The sequence below is a fragment of the Nomia melanderi genome, chromosome 1, assembly GCF_051020985.1.
Source record: "Nomia melanderi isolate GNS246 chromosome 1, iyNomMela1, whole genome shotgun sequence".
Lineage (NCBI taxonomy): Eukaryota > Metazoa > Arthropoda > Insecta > Hymenoptera > Halictidae > Nomia > Nomia melanderi.
The window spans coordinates 668,918-689,482 of NC_134999.1; the positions used below are offsets into that span (position 1 = coordinate 668,918).

Here is a 20,565-nt window from a genome sequence, read left to right on the forward strand (position 1 = left end):
TCTTTAGGTTTTCGCAGTAACTTCATGTGAAAGAATAGCACATTAATGTAATATAGAATCGTTACTATTTCACTCTGAAGCATAGAAATAATATATTGGTTTAAAAACAAAAGAAAAGTAATGGAAAAAGAAATGAAAATGTTCTCATTTAATCATTTTGATAAACAGTTGATCAACATAAATACATATAGGGTAAATACTTATTTGTTCATTTTGTGCATTTGTCAATACTGAAAATTAATTCGCTTTGTTGTTACATATACTGCATCATTATCTATGACAAATGTTAGTGCTGGAGCCATAAAAATTGAATACACTTTTGCTAACTTATATAATTGATAGAATAGAACCGCGAGAAAAATCATTAATTAATAAGAAGAGTAGAGCGAAATAGTTGCAATATTTGCAAAGATACATTTTGTTAACATTTTTGATCTAGGAAATTTTGTAATGAACTTTTACTACAGTACTTAAAGTTAGATGGTTTTCTTTCCTTGATATGTGTTATTTTAATGATGAAGAAAATTATATGAAGCCTTATACGTAGAAAAAACTTTGCACGTTGTTCGTTATTATTTTATAGTGTTTATGCAGATTATTTCGTTTACATTAAAAAATAATAAAATTCCATTAAACGATCGTTCTTTCACCATGATTAAATTACTTAGAGGTTAAAAACGTAATACCTAGGATGCATATGATTGATATTGCACCCTTTCACTTCTAACTCAATCGTGAACGCTGTAGATTCTATTTTTCGAACTTTGCATGTTTTTGATTAGAATAGCATACATTGAAGACGTAAATGATATTGTATCTTACGTAATCACTTACGTAATAATGACGTGACGTTTCAGTGTGCTCTTTCTAACTGAACAATATGCGTACATGCGTTAAATATTATTGCATTTGAACAAATTAATAAAAACTGGCACTTAGCTTTAAGTGAACAGCAAATAAAATTCTATAATAAGTATGGCACTTATTTTTTTATAAATCTTTATTATTGTTGCATTGCTTTTTTACCTCTTTTGCTTTGAACGTTTACATTTTCTCGAACTTCTTAATTGTATGCGTTAAACGGAGAAAATGGTGTTATTTATATTACGAAACCCTTCTTTAGATTTACCAATAGATTTATAAAACTCGTCAGTTTACCGGATATTGTATTTTATAAAAATCATTTACTTTTGAAGCTCTAATTTTCAAGATCTATATGAATGATCACATTTTTTTTAGTGTTAAGTATTGTCTTAATCTGGTCTTGATTCATTCTTTTATTACATTTAAGGGCACATTTTATTTTCTGACACAAGAATAAAATCCGTATTATGGCCTGTTTTGGTAGGTTCTCGACAGATACAGTCTATTCTATCATGTGGAGTAGTTATTGTACATTTCCTGTTAGATACAGAAAAATATCTGCAAAGATTGATATGTGACGTGTGCCTCGCTCGCGTTAAACGTTATTTAAAGATGTTTAAACAGTTATAACATTATAGCAATGTATATATTATTTGAGAGCATTCATAGAATTATTGTCTGTTAGAAACGTATATGTATAGGTCTTACAATTAACACAACAAATTTTTTAAGTTGAAAACTTGATGTTCCTTTTCAAAATTAAATTTCTTAAGAGCTGAAAGTGATATGAAAAATAATTTTTTCCCCTAGAGTGTATAGAAACGTAAGATTTGATTCACATTGTAATTTAGATCATAAATTTGTCTCGTTAATTTAGATCATACATTGGTTACGAGAGTACAAAAAATTGATAACGAAATTCGACTGTAGCGTACAATGAATAATGAAATTAACTTAAGAACTAAATACATAAACAAAATTTACTGAAATTATCTTAATCTTTACTCTCCTTTTACAACTTACGAAAAGTGGGTTAATGTGATTTATTTTTTATTTATTTATATATTTTCACTAACATTCGTTTTGCTGCTTTTGTAATATGTTTATGCAAAAATAAGTGTATCATATTAGACTATGTAATGTATATGTAAAAATTAATTGTGTTACCGTGTATTCGTGGTAAATGTTCTATACGCAATATTATAAACATTGTAAAATTTATATTTTTGAGTCACTAAGAATAGTATTTAATTCCGTTGCTGTCATTTTTAGAAAGAATGTTCGATAAATAAGGTGCAAATCAATAACATGTGAATAAATATAGTAGTAACGTTTAAAAATGGATAAACGTAATATATTATATTTAAATGAAATATTTCACAATACGCTGCCTCGCATATGCTTTTCTTTTTGAAAGAGCTATATTATACCTCAAAAGTAGGTATATTATAGATATCAGAAGTGAAAGATCATAAATTTTTAATTTTAATTCAAATAATTCATAACTATTGTATATATCTTTTGATTTTCTTCAAACTTTACCTATATAATCTAAAGAGTCATATCTCCTTACAATGTTTATAATATTTCGGACAGAGTTGTATAATATACTTATTATAATTAATAAAGTATTTCATGGTAAGTGTTCAGATACCTTTGTGAGTCATTGTATCTGGATTTCAGTGTATTGCAGATGGAAGTACGAGACATATTCATGAATAAGATTTGTTTGATAGTGATGCATTAAAGGGATATATAGATGTTGAAGAAAATAGATACATCGAGAATAGCAAACGATGTTTCTTTCTTTGACAATGGTATGTTGATTTTCGATCAAAGGCTTTGCGTCTTTGTGCTGAACATTCCACGTTGAATCTTCTACTATATTTGAATACTTCTAAGCCACATATTCATTCCTTTCGTCCTTTGTTGCTTTAAAATTGATTTTCCGCAGATACATGTCATTCTTCGTTTTTCATGCCTGAAAATTGATATGCTCAACTGTTTCTTTCTATTTAATTCCTATTAATTTCTTTCTATTTCTGACTAACCGACTGCCTGACTCATTCATTAACGTAAAACCGAAATTACTGAAGCTAAAAACATAAAATTTTGGTAGTATATTCTTTCATAACTAACAAACTCACTAAAACGGGATTCTTCAAAATTCATCCCTTATGGGAAGACATCATCTAAAGACGTCCTAAATATAGGTAAACTTTAGGCACTTTTTCTTTGTTAATAACTATTGAGTAAAATGTTACGAAGTCAAAATGTTAGGAAATAGCGCAGTTATTCGCTAGCTTTAGAATTCCTTTTCGTAAAACATTCATTGTTGGCTGATTCGATTGCAAGCAACTGAAACGTCCGAAAACAAAAATTGTTGTGGATTTATAAACAGAAATATATTATCTAAAATATCGTATACGGATTTTTCGATATTTCAAATATTTAATTTTTTATAAATATTTACAGCTAACTTTTTGGGGTAAAAATAAGTTTTTGTACTTCAAATGCTTGTCATTTCCATAATAATTAAAATAATGAAAAAATCAGAAGTTTTCACTTAATAGTTATTAACAAAATAATTCCTAAAGTTTACTTATACGTAGGACGTCTGTATGTGAATAAATAGGTGGTGTTCCCCCTTAAAGTGGTGAAGCGATGTGTCAAACTTTGTATGGAAAAAATTATTTGGCGGTTCTATTAATTTGAAACTTGATATAAATATTCTATAAAATTACTAAATTAACACGTGTTTTACCGTTTTTAAAATTGTCTAAAAGGACTAAAATACAGAATATGAAATATTTATATATTTTAATAATTTATACATACATATATATATATATATATATATATTTTGAGGTTTATTTACGTACATAGTTACATGGAGTTTATTTGCATCGCAACATCATAATTTATTAAAAGATAATCCCAGTATTTCGTTTCATTCTGACTTTACGACAACTTTCGCAGATTACAGAAAAATTCGTTACTTGTAATCTTACACTTTCCAAAGATAAATTTCGCATTTAACAACACCGCGTTTCAAACGCTTTAAATTTCGTTCATTCACACTATCATTGTTTAAATTAACTCACATATTGGTATGAAATAATAAACTGTTCTTCTTTTCTACATTTTAAACGGTTCAATGCGCCATAAGATCGTCTGATTATTATTGATATTATATTCAGTTGTCGAATTCTGTATTCTTACAATATCTTCGTAATAGCGACTTTGGTGATGTAAAATATTAAGAACCGTTTGTTTGACTGAAAAACTGAAATAGAAATAGTAATTTGTAAATTAACGACATTGGGAAAGAAAACAGTGATACCTGATCATGTAACATATAGAAATATACGATGTATATTATGTAAATGAGATCGTGCGAGTATTTCCATATTTATGGATATTTAAACAGAGAAGTTCTCAAGATACTTTTTTACGTAACATACGTAAAAATTACTTCTATTTCTTATAATGAGCATGTAATGCCTTTTTCTTACATCTTTATAGAAAACGGATAAGATAAATATATATATTACAATATATTATTCAGATCATCTAATCTGACAATATTATTTTAGTTTGTATTAATTAATTTCATATAAAATATCCACAAATTAAGTTATTGGAATGATTAATAATTATAACTGTCTCGGTTGTTTTCTTGGTACACATTTCTTGTAATTTATAATCTCCAAAAAAAATTTCTCTTTTAGTTTCCATACATTTTTTTACAAAATTATTACCGTCTACATATATAATTAGGAATATTTCAAATTCTATAATGGGAGAGGAAGATATAAATAGATATTTTCTAAAATTCAACGCAGTCTTCCACAAAAAGGATTTTACTCTACTCAAAATATGTAAAAGCTTTAACTTTTTATTGCTTTCCTTTTCGATACTTCAAACAGGTTATGATATATTGTTTTTCAATATTTACAAGAATAATATTGCATTGAGCCTCGCGTCGATTGCGTACGCGCTGCGGAGTCACGGGTATTTAACTAACCAGGAAAGTTATCGAACCCGCAATTTAAAAAAATTACGAAACTTTATATATAAGTAGAGTAAGTAAAACTTAGTACATTGCAATTAAAGAAAAAGGAACTTTAATTTTTTTTTAAATTTTATTTTTCAGTTTTCTAAACGTGAAAGAATAATGTATTTTTTGTTGAAACTCTTTTTCGCTACCTCTTATTGTTCTCAAGCTAATCCACGGGAAAGAAAATTTTGTATTGTTTTCAGGGGGTGGTTTCACCCTTTCAAAGTGAAATTCGACACGAAAAAATTGCAATATATTAGGCTTGACTTATTCTACTTGCGCACAAGGTTTTATAATCTTTTTAATTTCCGGATTCGATAACTTCCCTTGTAAGTAAGTACATACATGGGTTTTCTGTTTATCCTCTTGGGGTGTAAGGTTTATGTTTTCAATCTTTCGTGTACGTAATTTACGTGCGCGAACCTGATATGATACCCACTTACCAAATTAATTTTGGCCACCTAGATCCGTCAATTAAAACTATTGTTCTGTCTTCGCAAAATTAATTGTCGAGAAGGAAATTCACATACGTAATTATGAACAGGAGGCTTTACGAGACTCTTCGTAACGAGAACTTAACACGAATGTCTGACGAACGAGATGGAACTTGTATGTTCGACCGATAAAGCTGGCTTGTCCAACGAGATGTTGGCCGACTGAGTGATTTCGTACGAATGTTGATTTCATCCTAGAAGAGAAAGAGGAGGAGGAGGAGCAGAAAGAACGTCACTAACTCTTCCATGACTGACGGCGGAGAAGACTTCTTCTTTAAAGTGAGATGTACGCGAAGAAAAATAACTTTGAAAAATTATCAAGCGCGAGCTTGACCGCACCGAGTTTCGAAGCTTCTCTTAACGGTAAGGGTTTATGATTGTGGGTATTGTTCCGCAAGTTAGCAGCAAATACCGGGTGAATCGAGGCTCGCGGAACGAATGAAAAATGACACTGTATGTCAGAGGTGTAAAAATAAGAGAAACGTTTCAAGTAGGTTGAAGTCAAATCAAAAGCGATACAGTCTTATTGGTCGAGCCGTGTGACGAAGAAAACAGACTGGACAGAATGCGACGAAATGAGATGTACCGAACATTGGCGTCGAATTTATGTCTTCTTATATTTATGAAATCCTGAGAACACAGTGGCTCGACTACTATGTTTCCTAGAAGGATCGAGGTGGACTTATGCACGTTTAGTTTATAGGTGGTCGGCACAGACGTGGCGGGTCCTCTGTACTTACCTGTACGAAATAATCCTGGAAAAAGCAAATGTTTGGAGTACTGAAAAGAAAGTTAATAAAGAGAATATTTTCGTCGTGCAAATACGTAAATGAAAAACACATATCTGTCAACCGGTTGAAATGAAGTGTTTCGCGAAAGAATAGGAACGAGGAACAAAGCAGGAAATTTGTAAAATAGTAAATAGTACACATGTGATTAATTTTGGAAAATTAATTGTACCAAGGATCGTAGAGGTCCAATTGAGTTACCTATTACATATTAAGAGAATCGGCAATTATAAACATATCGCTTATGGGGGGTCACAAAATTCTGAAAATTTATAGAACTATGAAACCAGTGAACTGATAGTAACATTTTTCACAAATAAAAGTAAGTCAACTATACATTCCATGATTAAAAAGTAAAAGAAGGAAGAGAATTGATTCCTAAAGAGGGGGAAAGCTTATTATATGTGAAATAAAAAAAAAATCCATGCATTTCTGCACCAACACGTGCTAAAATGATTACTAGCAATTTCAGAAAGCTTATATGTAAGTACATGCCGATTTGTGCTTCAGAATTATTCGGATGCACCGTTGTCCTAGATGAATACTGCAGAAGCAGCCATATAGTACATCAGCGCAGAAAATATGGAAAAAAGTTTAAACAAAACTGTATAAATATAGTTAATACTTTCTGGGATAAAGTAAATTTTTTAGTTGAAAGTAAATTCAGCTCTTTTGGCCCAAATGAGCAACATTTTATATCGTGACAGAAAAATACGAGACTAGAAAAGTGAAATCTAATTCCGGTTATGAAACATGGAGGTGGCTTTGTTATGATATAGAGGTGTATGGCGGTAATGGAACATGAAATCTCGTTTTCATTGACGAGATTTTAAATAAATATAAGTATTTAAAGATTTTCAAACAAACGAAAACGCGAAGAAATTTGGTTTGTCAGAAAACATTTCCACAAACCTCAGATCTGAATCATATCGAGCATTTGTTAAAGAAATATTAAGTATTATGGGATCCCATAAAAGAAAAAACTTTACATGTAGCATGGAACATTGATTGTAACAACTATTTAATGCTAAGGATAGACCACTAAATATTCGCATTAATTAATACAAAAATAATTCATGAATTCGAAAAACGTTGTGACCCCCATAAGCTTTATTTATTTCGTCGGTTTGTATTTAGTCTTCTGTTAGTTGTTTGTATTACGTTATTAGATTTTTTTTAACTTTACTCTCATATTCTTAACACTTGAAACTTTGGTCTATCGCAATATTGTATAGCTGTGACTCCACCGTGTGCATTTGATTTCTTGAAAATTACAGATGCAACGGTTCAGGGACTATCGTGAGTAAATGTATGTAATCCGATTGTAGATTCATTGAAAATTGAAACAACCCTCTGCAAGTATATTCTATGTAATTCCGTGTCAGCCTACTTACTAAAGTGAGAAATACTTCGCCTCGTTTCACGAGTCTCATTAGGTATATATATATACTTACAAATGAAAATCCAATGAAAGGAAAATTCTACGCACGTGCAAACTACGATCAAGTGATCTGAACTGTTGAACTTGGCTCCTTCCGCTTTCGTAATGTAATTCTCGCATAATTCCGTAAGAATAATGCTCGAGGCCTTGAATATTAAGCGACTTAATAAGCAAGCGTCAAACATACCTTACTTAATCATTCGATTGATTCATTTATTTGCTATTTTAGTTAGGATTTCAATAAGAAACAAAAATCTTAATCCTACTTCATATTAGACAAACTCTTTCATTCTGATCCGTTTAAATACAGGTTACTTACTCGTTTACTTTATGTGGAATATGGAAATATAATATATTTTTACTTGAATAAATAACAGTATCACATTAACAAAATAATTTGAAGTTACTTAAATTTTCGAGGCTTGAAGTAAAACATGTCGACTGATACGAACGAAGCTTTAAAGATGCGATCGAACATTTCTTGATTGAAACAAGTGCCAGAAAGAAGTTAATTTAAATATTTATTCTGGATTGGGAGGTCATTTTTCATGAGAGTATTTGAAAGTGCCAATTTCCTTTGTAAAAAAGGAAAGGACAAAATTTTATAAAAATAGGAAACATATACACCTTAAATTTTATGTCTTCATTTCAAGAATGTTTATAACAAATCAAAATAAGCATTGTGACTATTTTATATATTTTTAAATATTAGTATTTCCCATTCTTAAACGCTTTGTAAAAGCGTAAAATCAACCTTTTACTACGGAAGAAAAATAAATCCTTTGGAACTCATATTTTCTTGCACAAGTAAGCTTTTAATTGGGAAGTGATCAAAAATATTTTTTCATGCACAGAGAACGAACTTTGAAGTGAATCATTCACAGTATTATATCTATTGCTTGACCGCAATTTTTATATACTCATAATACATACAGTACTAACGAATGAAACATAATAATATAAAAACTGCAATGAATTTTAATTCCGTTTTTATTTTACTTTAAAATCTATGAAATCCTTGATAAGACAAATAATCTTTTAATTCTGTATTTCTCTAAATTAATCTGAAAATTATAACCCACCATAATTATATGCAACCTAATCGGCACTTCAATCAAACAAATTAATGACTCGTATTATTCGGGAAAAGATGCGCTTGTGTTACTTAAGAAAGTATAAATCGTGTAGGACATTTGCCGGTTCGACGGGGAACTTGTTACGTCAAATTTTCTGCGAAATTATTCCAAAGAAGTAAGAATTATATTTCTAAATCATTTCATACAAATAGCTGTTGTTTTTTATGGACCTAACATATGATGATACTTAAAGATTGTAGACATGTATAAATAATATTGATCGGATAATATACCCTTTTATGTTATTTACATTGAAAAACCATAAGAAAAAGTGTCCTTAACCAAGTCCTCGTCATTGCTCTTTTTACGTTTTATACGTCAACACATGTGATATCGTTGTAATTAAAGATACATGTGTGTGACGTCGACATAAATATTATCGAATATATCACGCAGAATGTTCGATCTACTTTGATCACTTCAACATTTGCATTCATTTCCAGTAATAGAAGAGAACTACAAACAGATTGACTTGTTTCAAAGGAGCGAATATTATTATAAGTAATAAATTGACTGCAACGTTATATTTTTTATGCACATAAATTTACCAATATATAGTTTTTTTAATGGGTCTACATAATGAGACATACGTCTAATAGTCGATGATGAAAGCCTGTTACGGGAAAAGATACAGAAATTACTATATTGATTACGATAATAAATTAATTATAAGATGCTTTTTGGCAGTAGATGTTACAGTACCTACAAACAAAAGAAACATTTACGATGTTGTTTCTCCGTATTTAATTAAGATATTGTTGTATTTTTTGTACACTGGCATTTGAAACAGTCAGAATTATAAATATAGTTTTTGACGAGTCGGTCGGTTTTCAATGCATCGATAATTTTTTAATCAGCTATTTGGAACATCAGACAATAACTGCAGCACTTTTTCGATTTTCTAGACGTTTACCGCTTTTAATAATAATTTTTATACATTAATAATATTAATGATAATGTGAAAGAACATAATGAGAGATTACATGTAAAAAAATGTTATATAATTTTATTTACTAGAAAGTATGCAATCGGTTTCGTGAATTATTCTCTTAAAATAAACAAATTTCAAACGTATCGATGATAATAAAATTTCTTTCTAAAGGAAGTAGTTAACGCAATAGTGCATAACGATGTTTCCACAATACCAGACAATATGAATGTATTAGAGATATTTGCCAACATTAGTCAGCTATCTAGGATAAAACCCAGATGATCATTCGTTTACCGTTTCCAAATACGTATGGAAGCTGATGGAATCGTTCGAATCATATTTCTCTAAACACATTCGTTACGTTATTCACATTCATTCCTACAAACTTTATTGAATTTTTCGTACTTAAGGTGACGTGAAGGTCATGTAATAATTTTTTAATCTTTACCACAATGTTATAATTTACATCATAATAGTGACAATATATAATACTATTTAAAAAAATATCAATTATCATACAATTTTGAGAAAGCATGTCATCGAGGTAAATTTTTTATTTACCCTTTTCGTTTACCTCGCGCTTACTTTTTTCAAACAAATAATGAAATTCCTTTAATATTCTCTCGGCTGAGGTATTTACATTTTATAGACTATTTTTATGTATGATTTTACTCAAGACTTAAATCACGCATTTCTAACACTTTCCAATCAATAGAACACCTTAGAAACTGCCGTAAGTTTTGATATTTTGATGAAAATATGCCAAGTATCAGATTCTGATAAATTCTTTTATATATTATACATTTTATACACATACGTAAAAAGTATAAATTGCAGATAATCAAGGAAAAATACCGAAAATATGAGGCGGGCAGCTCTTTGTCCACTGTTACATATGCACATAATTTATATCATTTTACAACGTACTCCAAATGTCCTTAAAATTTTCGAAAGAACAATTTCTTATACCTGTTTACTTTACACCTATTCATATTCATTATACATTTAAATGTATTGAAATATAGTACTTGAATACTAAAAAAAAACAGATTTCACTGTTTGTGAACCTTGTTTACTTTCTTTTTACGGGAAACGATGAACTTAAGCAGTTCAAAGGAAAATAAAAGGTATTGTTCTATTTTATAAACGCAACGTTGCAGGAAAATAATCACATGAATATTCTTATCGTACTGTAAGCCAGTCTATGACGTTATGCGCTTGTTTGCTTCGTCGCCATACGTGCGACATATTGTAATGAGGGCATTAATACAACGAAGTAGCGAATAATTGTATTTCTTTCCGCATGTCATCCTTTCAACAATTGTTGATTATCTATGGTTTTCTTATACACTTCATTAAATTCGTATATTTATCACTTACGTTGTCATTTCCTAAAAGCTAATAGTCTATTTCCGAACGGAAAATTTTAGTCTTCGCCGAGTAAAAATAATCGCACAAACAAATAAAACCATCATTGAAAAAGAAACCATGAAACCTATTGATGTAAAAAGAAAAAAATTTTCGTTTCTTTTGAAATTATGAATACTCTTTTATTATTTCCTTAGTAATATATTAGCACATATGCAAACTCGGAAGGACTAATACTTTCCATCTTTTATGGATTTCCTATTTTATTAATGAAATATGACTCACTGCAATGTTGTGCGTGGCTCGAAAGATTCTTGGAACGATCTGACTGATTTACTGTGTGTAATATCGGGAAATAGTTTAGATCTGCGTGTGATTCACGTTTTTCGCCGAACTAATTATATTCCTCCCTTTTCCACACTCGCGCTTGTTCCGTTTTATATTTCTTCTTTTCCTGGTTACTTCTTTATTCAATTCTATATACAGTTTCAGGCAAAAGTATAAAAACTTTGCTGTAGTAATAATTCTTTGGAAACCGGTACTTTCAACATTTCTCATATATGTTATCGAAGATTATTTATTTCCTTGAACTTCATTTCTGTACAAGAGTACATTATATTGTTTGGAAACTAGAGAAAATGATAAAGCCAGTCCACCTGAGAAAAGCTTTTCGAATTGTTACAACATTCTTTAATTATTATTGGAATACGATATCTTCCTATCATAGTTAAATAAAGAGAAGAAAGCGAAGAGCATTGAATCAGCAGTTCGAAAGTTATTTAACAAACAACACTGTGAAAAAATGAAGATGAGAATTTGGTAAAGATTTCAAGAAATATACTTCCATTGAAAAAGAAATTTCAAAAATGTCTAAATTAACATTTGTCGGTCGAAGATCGTATATAATATATCTTTTCATTTGTAATAATACGTTTTATACGAATTCTGTAGCAGTTTCCAAAGAGGCTAATCATTTATGGTAAAACGATCTTCTCGAAGAGGAGCGTTAACGGGATAAGGGCGCTCGTCACCACTGTTTCTTACCCACCCTTTCAACCAGGCTAAAGTGTTGAAACTTGGTAGAGCGTGTTCTTTCTTATTATTACTGTCAGTAGTTCTCTCAACGCTTCACCATCGGTTCAAGTTATCAGTAAAAAGAATAGGTTTTCAACAATTCTCTGAAACTCGATTAGAAACATAGACACTTTTATTTACTTGGTTAGAAGCAGAAGAAGAGTGCGGTATATGAACGCATACCTGTTCGTTAATGGATATTGTGTTGTACACGGTTGTATGCGTATCTAATGTGAAACACACAATACGAAATGTTAATCGAACGATTTCTTTGCTTGCAGAGACTCACACTGTGGCGATGACAGATCCACAGTTGTCAAACAATAACAACAACAACAACGATGGCGAGCCAAAGTACCTGCACAAGAAATTTAAGAAGATGGCGACGACCGAGGTTGTGCCGAAACTGGAGGCAAAAAAGGATACGTCGGACAATGACGCTTCTCCAGAAACACCTAAAAGGAAAGATTCGTCGAAGGACTCGAGAGAGTCGCTCAAAGATCCAATCAAGGTCGAGACCTCTCCGGAACCGGCGGATGGAGAACCGACCGAGTCTAGGAAAAGCGGCTATGTATGTCCTTATTGCAGGCTCTCGTGCGCGAAGCCGAGTGTTTTGCAAAAACACATCAGAGCCCATACCAACGAAAGACCGTATCCTTGCGTGCCTTGCGGTTTCGCCTTTAAAACCAAGTCGAACCTTTACAAACACTGCAGGTCTCGAGCTCATGCCTTAAAGATGGAAGGTGGTGACGCCAGTAAGGTACATATGTCTTTACTTATTCATAGTCAAACCTCTATTATTTTGTTATCGTTTATTCTTTGCGCGCGTTATACAATAGATAGTCAAAGGAAATGGTTCTTGGAACAAGTGGCTTTTCCGATCATAAAGTAATTCTACTAAGAATTATTGACGTTCAGACATTGTTATTTTTGGCACTTCCGTTTGGTTTCCACATTCGGTTCATTCGATGCTCGTACACCGAGATTCCCCGGTTTATAGTTACCAGATATTTGTAAATTTCTTCCAATTATTATGCTATAGAATCTATAATATTCCATTCATCAACATTCTTCTTCGTCTAGGGAGAAACCACAACTTATACTTTGCGCCTAACCCAAATTACCTAACACAGCACGGGTTACATTGGAATTATTAACTCAGATTTCGGTCGACAAGAGCTTATCGAAATCAAGATTGATCAACATGTGTGTTAACCCTCGTACGATGAGTTGATCCTCATTTTGACCCATAATAGAATTTGCATTGATCGCTGCTTCTCAGAAGGCATTTAACTTTATTAAATATTATTATCCCTAACCACATGAATAAATTAATAAGTAAGAAGCTGTATTTATATAAATACAGCAACGGTTATTATTCAGTTAAAATTATCCAGAATTCGCAATGCGAGGATTAATTAGATATCTTAGATGAGTTCGAATAATCTTCAAAAAGCAATTATATTATAAATCAGTAAATAGTTTCATTTGAAACAGTCGAGGTCAACTTATAATTTCTATAGAACACTTTAAATGTCCATATAGAGCAATATTTGTACCATCATAAGCGTTTCCCTCGAAACAAAGTAAATCATGGGAATACTTTTTACAATAACGAACAGTTCGTAAGTTAATTCTGTAGAGAAGTACACATATAATATGAAGTCGATTAGTACTGATGATGATGAATTCTTGTCGACTAGACAAGATATAGACAATAGTTTACATATGTAAACTATTTACATATGTCAATGATTTTAATGTCATCCTGTAACGTACTCCTTAAAAAGATATTCTTCGCGCAACGTGCACTAGAGACGGTTCTCCTGGGATATATCATAAGGTGGCTCACTCTACTTTTCCAGGGTAAAAATTAACCCCTTTACTTTCATGTTTAGTCCATAATATAAACCTTTTTATAGGAATTCACTTTGCAAAAACTTAACTACTTGTAATAATTCTCGTCCCTTGAATATATACAATAGTTTATTAGAAATCAACTGTGTATATATATATATATATATACAGTTGAAATAGTTAAAGAAAATTTACTAAAAATTTAGTAGCACCATCGCATGACTCACGACTCATTTACAAATTCACAACTAGTCCTAACGTCCAACTTTCGAGAAGTAGCACACAGTGTACGAATCTAATAAGTGGTTATTCTCGTTTAAAGGGGTCGTTTTTCGGCGACCTTCAAATTACGATTAGATAAAAAGAATTTTAAACATATTAACAAAGTTATGAAATATCAAGTGTACAAAGATCCATTTTGTATGGATGTTAAGATTCATCTTAATATAATTCAATACTATATTCATCTGAAATGTCCAAGTACAAAATAATCTTAATTTGTATGAGAATGAGATTTCGTCCGTATTAGTTTAATGCAGAATAATGTGTTTGAATAAAGAGGCTGTGATATAGAGAAGCAAAAAATACGTTTGACCATGAAAATTTCATATTTACTGTTCCATTAACCCTTTGAGGTCCGAAGTGCTCTTGATTTCTCACTTTGAGGTTCACGTCGACGTTAGTTCATTCAATTACAGCTTAATATGACGCTCTATTTATTTATTCGAGAATATTTGGAAGCCATTGAAATGTTACCTTTAAATGGTACAATTGTCATACTACAAATAAACATAGAAAAAATTGTTAAAACAGGTAGAGTTTGCAATAAAATAGAATGTCGCGTCTGACTCGACATAGGACTGCTAAGGGTTAAAAAATAACTGCTGCAGATACTGATATAATTTTACTACAGACGATAAAGAGACATCTACCTACTTGCATGTAAGTAGATTTTCAAAGAAATAGGTTCACTCTATATTAAAATATTGCAGCCATACAAAATGAAAAATAACACATTATTTAATAATTTGATTAATATGAAATCCTGAAATACGAATCCTCCTGAAATATAAATAAAAACAGATGTAAACTTTGGAGTTTCTAACTTTATTATTTAAACATTAAAATTAATATTTTTACGTAAATTAAAAGGTGCCGAAAACAATCTTTTCCAATGAGAATACCTCCTTAATCACTGGTGGAGTAATAAAATTTCATTGTTTTTCAATGATTTTCCATTGAAACGTTTGTTAATAAATTATTGAATTTTTGTATTCATTGAGTTTTACTAATAAAAATGGAAGGAAACGTGATGATAGTATTCGAATACTTTCGCAATAGCTGCACGTGAAATTGATAGAATATAAAATCGTAAGTGGAGGAAAAGATGGCACATATGTATCTATATAATACTATAGCTATCGACAAATAATATAGAACACCTGATTTCACAAGCTTGCCAAAACAAGGAATATGAAGTTTTTTCAATGAAACCTGTATAAAAACACAAAGAAATTAATAAACACTTGTACACGGATTGATAACAATGGAAAAAATTAAATGCCTTCGAATCGCGGTTAAAAATGTAAATAAAGTCAAAAGCAGCGATTTGAGAAAAAATAGTACTCAGGTAATTTGTAAACGAACCACGTTTTAGTGACGAGAAATGAATATTTATGGAAATAGAAGGGGTAAATAAACAAATTTTTCACATCTTTGAGCTTATATTATGTTATTTTATATATGAATAACACGTCGTGACCACTACATTCCTCATGAACACAATTCATTGGACATATTTTTTTCCATTATTATCACAATTGTAGTTGTCACCATAAAATAAAAATGTAATACAATAATGTATAACATTAACGAATAATGTACACCCCAGGTGGAACGTGTTCCATATTGGGAACCCATGTATTCCGATAGACAAATAATAACTATTCTAAGAAGAAACTAAATTTGCAAAAAATTACTTTTGACTAGTGAAAAACAAACGTGTTTATTGATAAATCATGGAAAAAATAAAGTTTGTGGCCTTATCTGTATTAAGAAATGTGACTATTTAATTCGTTTTTCAGAAAATTTAACGCACTACTAAACACAATAATGCTTCACATTCAATGACAAGTTCTTAATTGGTGCCCAACTATTAATATGATTCTTTTCTATTGCTTTCCATTTAAGTTTTCCATAGTAATTGACGCATCAAGTTATTTATTTTCCGAAATATTGCGGTGTTTCATATTATGAGCTAATATAATATATTCAAAATTCTCCAATCTTTCTGAATGGTTTATAAAGTGTTAATTTCCTCGCAGTAATATAATATTTCATTCAAAATAAACATTTCAACGCTTGCAATTGCAACTTTTAACATGCACAATACGTATACTAAAATATACTAAAGTATTTAAACCGTAAGTATGATATTTACAGCAAAGAATGAAGGCTCAAGATTATACTATAAGTAACATTAGGAAACGAATCAAAGGCATATGCAGTATAGTATATTTCGCACAAACATGCATGATTGAACAGTACGAATTTTAGAACGTTCGTGTATAAACGATGGTTACAATGAATTTCAAGATATTATTTTTAGTAAGTTTCGCGTTACTATTGCATATAGTTACATGGTAAGAATATAAAAATTCTTAAAAGTGAGAACCGTGAAGTCAGTTCACTCGCCAGGAAGAAAATTTATTACCTGTGAGATAAAAGAAAACATCAATTGACATAAATAGATCCATATCGAAGCTGTGTGATATAGTTACTAATATCTTTGTAGAAATTCTTTGCTTAAGTTTTTATCGAAAATTTTGAAAAGAAACTGATCTCCGTGATTATAATTATAAATTATATTAACGAAACCAATAAAAAGGAGGAATTATATTTTCCAATAGAATGTATTAATGAAACAATATCTTCTGGGATGCAATTATATTTGGAGTTGAAGCAAATTTAGACATTTTAATTCTGAAAATATACGTTCAAACCTTCCTGGGATTAATATGATAATTAATTCCTGATTTTAAAACCTGTTATTCACACGGAAATATTTCACTGTTAACTGCTCAACTTTATTATGTGGATTTGAATTGTATCGACATTTAATGGGATTAATTACTTCAAACTCTTGATAAAACCAAGGAACAATTTTAATATATTAAGCTAAGACAATGCTTCAGAAAGAAAATGCAAAAAAGATAACATATCTCAAGATTATATTCCACGGTCGTATCATTCTTTACCAACACGAATGATCGAATAATCAAGTATAAGAAAAGATCTAAATAGCCATTGCGAAAAAATCAAAAGTATAATTTACAATTCTTGATAAATGTAAAGGGGGACAATGTAGTTCCAGTTTGGAAATATACATTATATTACTATGAGATGGGATTTATAAACATTCAGAGAATTTGAGAAATTTTTTACGTGTACACGAAAATTTCGTGCCATTCTGGTATGATATATTTTCATTTAGAAGTGTGCCAGCTAACTCAGAAAAGAGCCCATTCACCATTTCACAACTTCAACCGATCTTTATTGAATCTTGCTCTTCTTAATAATGGTAATAATAATAACAATTATATCGTTCTTCTTGTATATATGAAGTCTATTAACAACACATGAAATTACAAGACATATAGTATAGAATTAGTAAATGCAGGAGCATAAATAATCACTGTGAAACACAATTTTTGTCTCGCAATAATCACTAGATGATTCGTATAGAGTTCCTTGTCTTAAATACGAATCCAAAAACCAAATTGCTGGGTTACGTCCAGATTAAAAAAAAAATGAGGTTTTGTAAAAACGGTGAAATTTTTCAGAGAAATAAGTGTTACGTGAAAACTAAAAACGATAGGCAGTTAAAATTTGACGTAAAAAATAGAAGAGAATTGCCCGAATATGTAGCTATAAAAATCTTGAATATTGTGTATTATTAAATGATTGTAAAAGATGATCAAAGTTTACAAAAAGGTAAATGCGCGTACTTTGTACGCACTTCTGTTAGATTTCTACGATAAGTGGGTTGGCTAGCACGAATTTGCTATGCACCATTGTATTCTGCAAACATTTCTAAAGAGGAACCCCCCGCAGAAACCTTAAGAATGGCTTTCCTTTCGGACAGGTTAAGAAAATCTCCGTGAAGAGTGCGTGCATAGAGCTTTGGCGACACACGGCCATTGCTCTTCATTGCACGGCCGGTCACTTCTTAAATATGTATATATAATGTTTAATTGTTTTATAAATTTTCATAATAATTTTAAGAAAGCTTTTCACGATTCTAGTTTAAGTTCTGTTATCTAAATAATTTGTTGTTTAATATGTGAATACACATGTACGAGTAATACTATTACGATGATTAACATTAAAAAACTATCGAATCAGTCAAGATGACTGGCATACATTTTATTATTTTTCGATTATCGATATGTTGAAAGGATTATAAGTTAAAGATATCTGAACTATTTTCAAAATTTAATTAAGTCTACTGAAACTATAACGAATATTTGAATATACTCAGCAATGTTAGTGTTAATTTAAAAATACTTCAGTAAACATCCAATGCAGATCTATGTAAACTTAATAAATACTATCTGTAAACTTAATTAATTTTTAAAAACATTCCAGATATCTAATTGTATTACATAATTAAGAAATGACCGGGAAATGACAACGAGCGATGGCCCTATGGCGTCAAAGCTTTGTGCACACGCTCTTCACGGAGATTTTCTTAGCCTGTCCGAAAGAAAAACCGTTCTCACGCTTCCTGCGGGTGGGTTCCTCTTCAGAAATGTCTGTAGGATCCAATGGTGCATAGCAAATTCGTGTTAGCCAACCCATTTTTCGTAGAAATGTAACAAAAGTGCGTACAAAGTACGCACATCTACCTTTTTGTAAACTTTGATCATCATTTACAATCATTTAATGATACGCAATATTCAAGATTTTTATAGCTACATACTCGGGTAACTCTCTTGTATTTCTTACGGAAAATTTTAACTGCCTATCGTTTTTAGTTTTCACGGAACACCTGTTTCTCTGAAAAATTCGACCGTTTTTACTAAAACTCATTTTTTAAAAATCTGGACGTGACCCAGCAATTTGGTTTTCGGATTCGTGTTTAGGACAAGGAACTTTATACGAATCACCTAATGGTGATTGCAAGACAAAAAAAGTTTATATTTGTTCCACAGTGTAATATGAGTACCAATAGATTGAGAATTAAGGATATAAATCAAATAAAACGGAATATGCATAAAAAAAAGTTGAATCTTACCTTTTAAGAAGGGAAAGAAATATTCAGGTGTCTCGAAAATTGTGATTATTAAGCACAACATTACACTCGACAGAATAGTAAATAATCATCTTAGAATAAGTGATGAAATTATTAGAAACACAGTGAAAAAAATAATTGTTTTCTACTTGTGTGAAGATAAAATCACAAGATCAAGCATAGCCACTGTTTATTACGCTAGATAAGACTTTACTCAGCTTTAACAGCTGTCCAACTGCCCATTAAAAATGCATAATATATAATATATTTCAACTTTCTCTATATAAATATAAAGAACAGAGTTAAAAAATTAATGATGCAATCACGCTGACTATAAATAAATATTGTATTTGGTAACATCGTCTTTGCTGCCATTACACTGTAGACGGTTTAGTTCTATTGCATCATTTCTGTGCTTATTAATTGGCGTTTGATACAATAGTAATGAATTCCTTCGAAATTTTCTTTTTCAATCGTTTTCACAGGTTTTCCATTGGGTTGAAGTCTATAAGGAATTCTAAAGCTTCCTTTGCTTATTTATTTCACTCAAAATCATATGAGTTTTGCATAATTAAGTTCCCATTTCAAAAAATTAATTATTTAAATGTAAAGTCGTCAATTCATACGGATGGCTCTAACAATTTGATCGCCAACTGTGCGTAGATTTTATGATCGCGTAGATTGTAAAAAAAAGGTAAACGACGAACCAAAACTACTATTCTTGGTTTAATAAGACCCCTCTTCAAGGAATTGAACAGTAATTATTAGAAGTCTAGCTGAAAGTAGTCAAAATCGGTCTGTGCCATTTTAATCAGTAAAGTTTGACGAATTTATTGATGAAAGCTTCGTAAAAATAACGTGGAAAAATAATCTGATGCTTGTTGATATTAATAGTTTTCTATATTTGAATTTTTCAAGATAACAATGCTGTTATGTAAGATACGCCGACCATCGCAATTCACTCTTCTCTCCATAATTATGAGTATACGAAATCAATCATCGTCGAGCACTCCTCTGTCATTTTTGCTAAATCCATCATAAGAATTTTTAATGAAAAAGGTCCCAATGTATTGCTGTACAAATTAATTTGGTGTCGTCTTTAAAGAAATTGAACCTTTACTTGCAGAAATATGAAATACATTTGAATTCTTCAAATATTCACCATCATTTGCGATGTCTTTACTCCGTCTTATGGGCTACTGGTGAATCCCTCAGCGGAGAAAAGATGGGGGCGTTGAGTCGATGAAGTCATCAATGCA

At 30.7% G+C, this 20,565-nt stretch overlaps 1 protein-coding gene and 1 long non-coding RNA gene across 5 annotated transcripts in view; one reads left to right on the forward strand and one right to left on the reverse strand.

The window, feature by feature from the left end:
• The window catches only part of shn (zinc finger protein schnurri), an 84,519-nt gene that overhangs the window by 33,880 nt on the left and 30,074 nt on the right, over positions 1-20,565 (forward strand). For all 4 annotated transcript variants that reach the window (XR_012999814.1, XM_076372632.1, XM_076372640.1 and 1 more), the window contains exon 2: positions 12,438-12,916. Coding sequence is in view for 3 of the 4 variants with exons in the window: in XM_076372632.1 (XP_076228747.1) it covers positions 12,438-12,916 (479 nt within the window). In the remaining variant the exon portion in view is untranslated. The remainder of the gene's footprint in view (positions 1-12,437; positions 12,917-20,565) is intronic.
• LOC116428735 (uncharacterized) lies at positions 2,413-5,658 on the reverse strand. The gene is made up of 3 exons (XR_004235336.2): positions 5,368-5,658; positions 3,969-4,150; positions 2,413-2,845 (listed from the first exon to the last, which is right to left on the reverse strand). It is a non-coding gene; the product is annotated as an uncharacterized LOC116428735 (long non-coding RNA).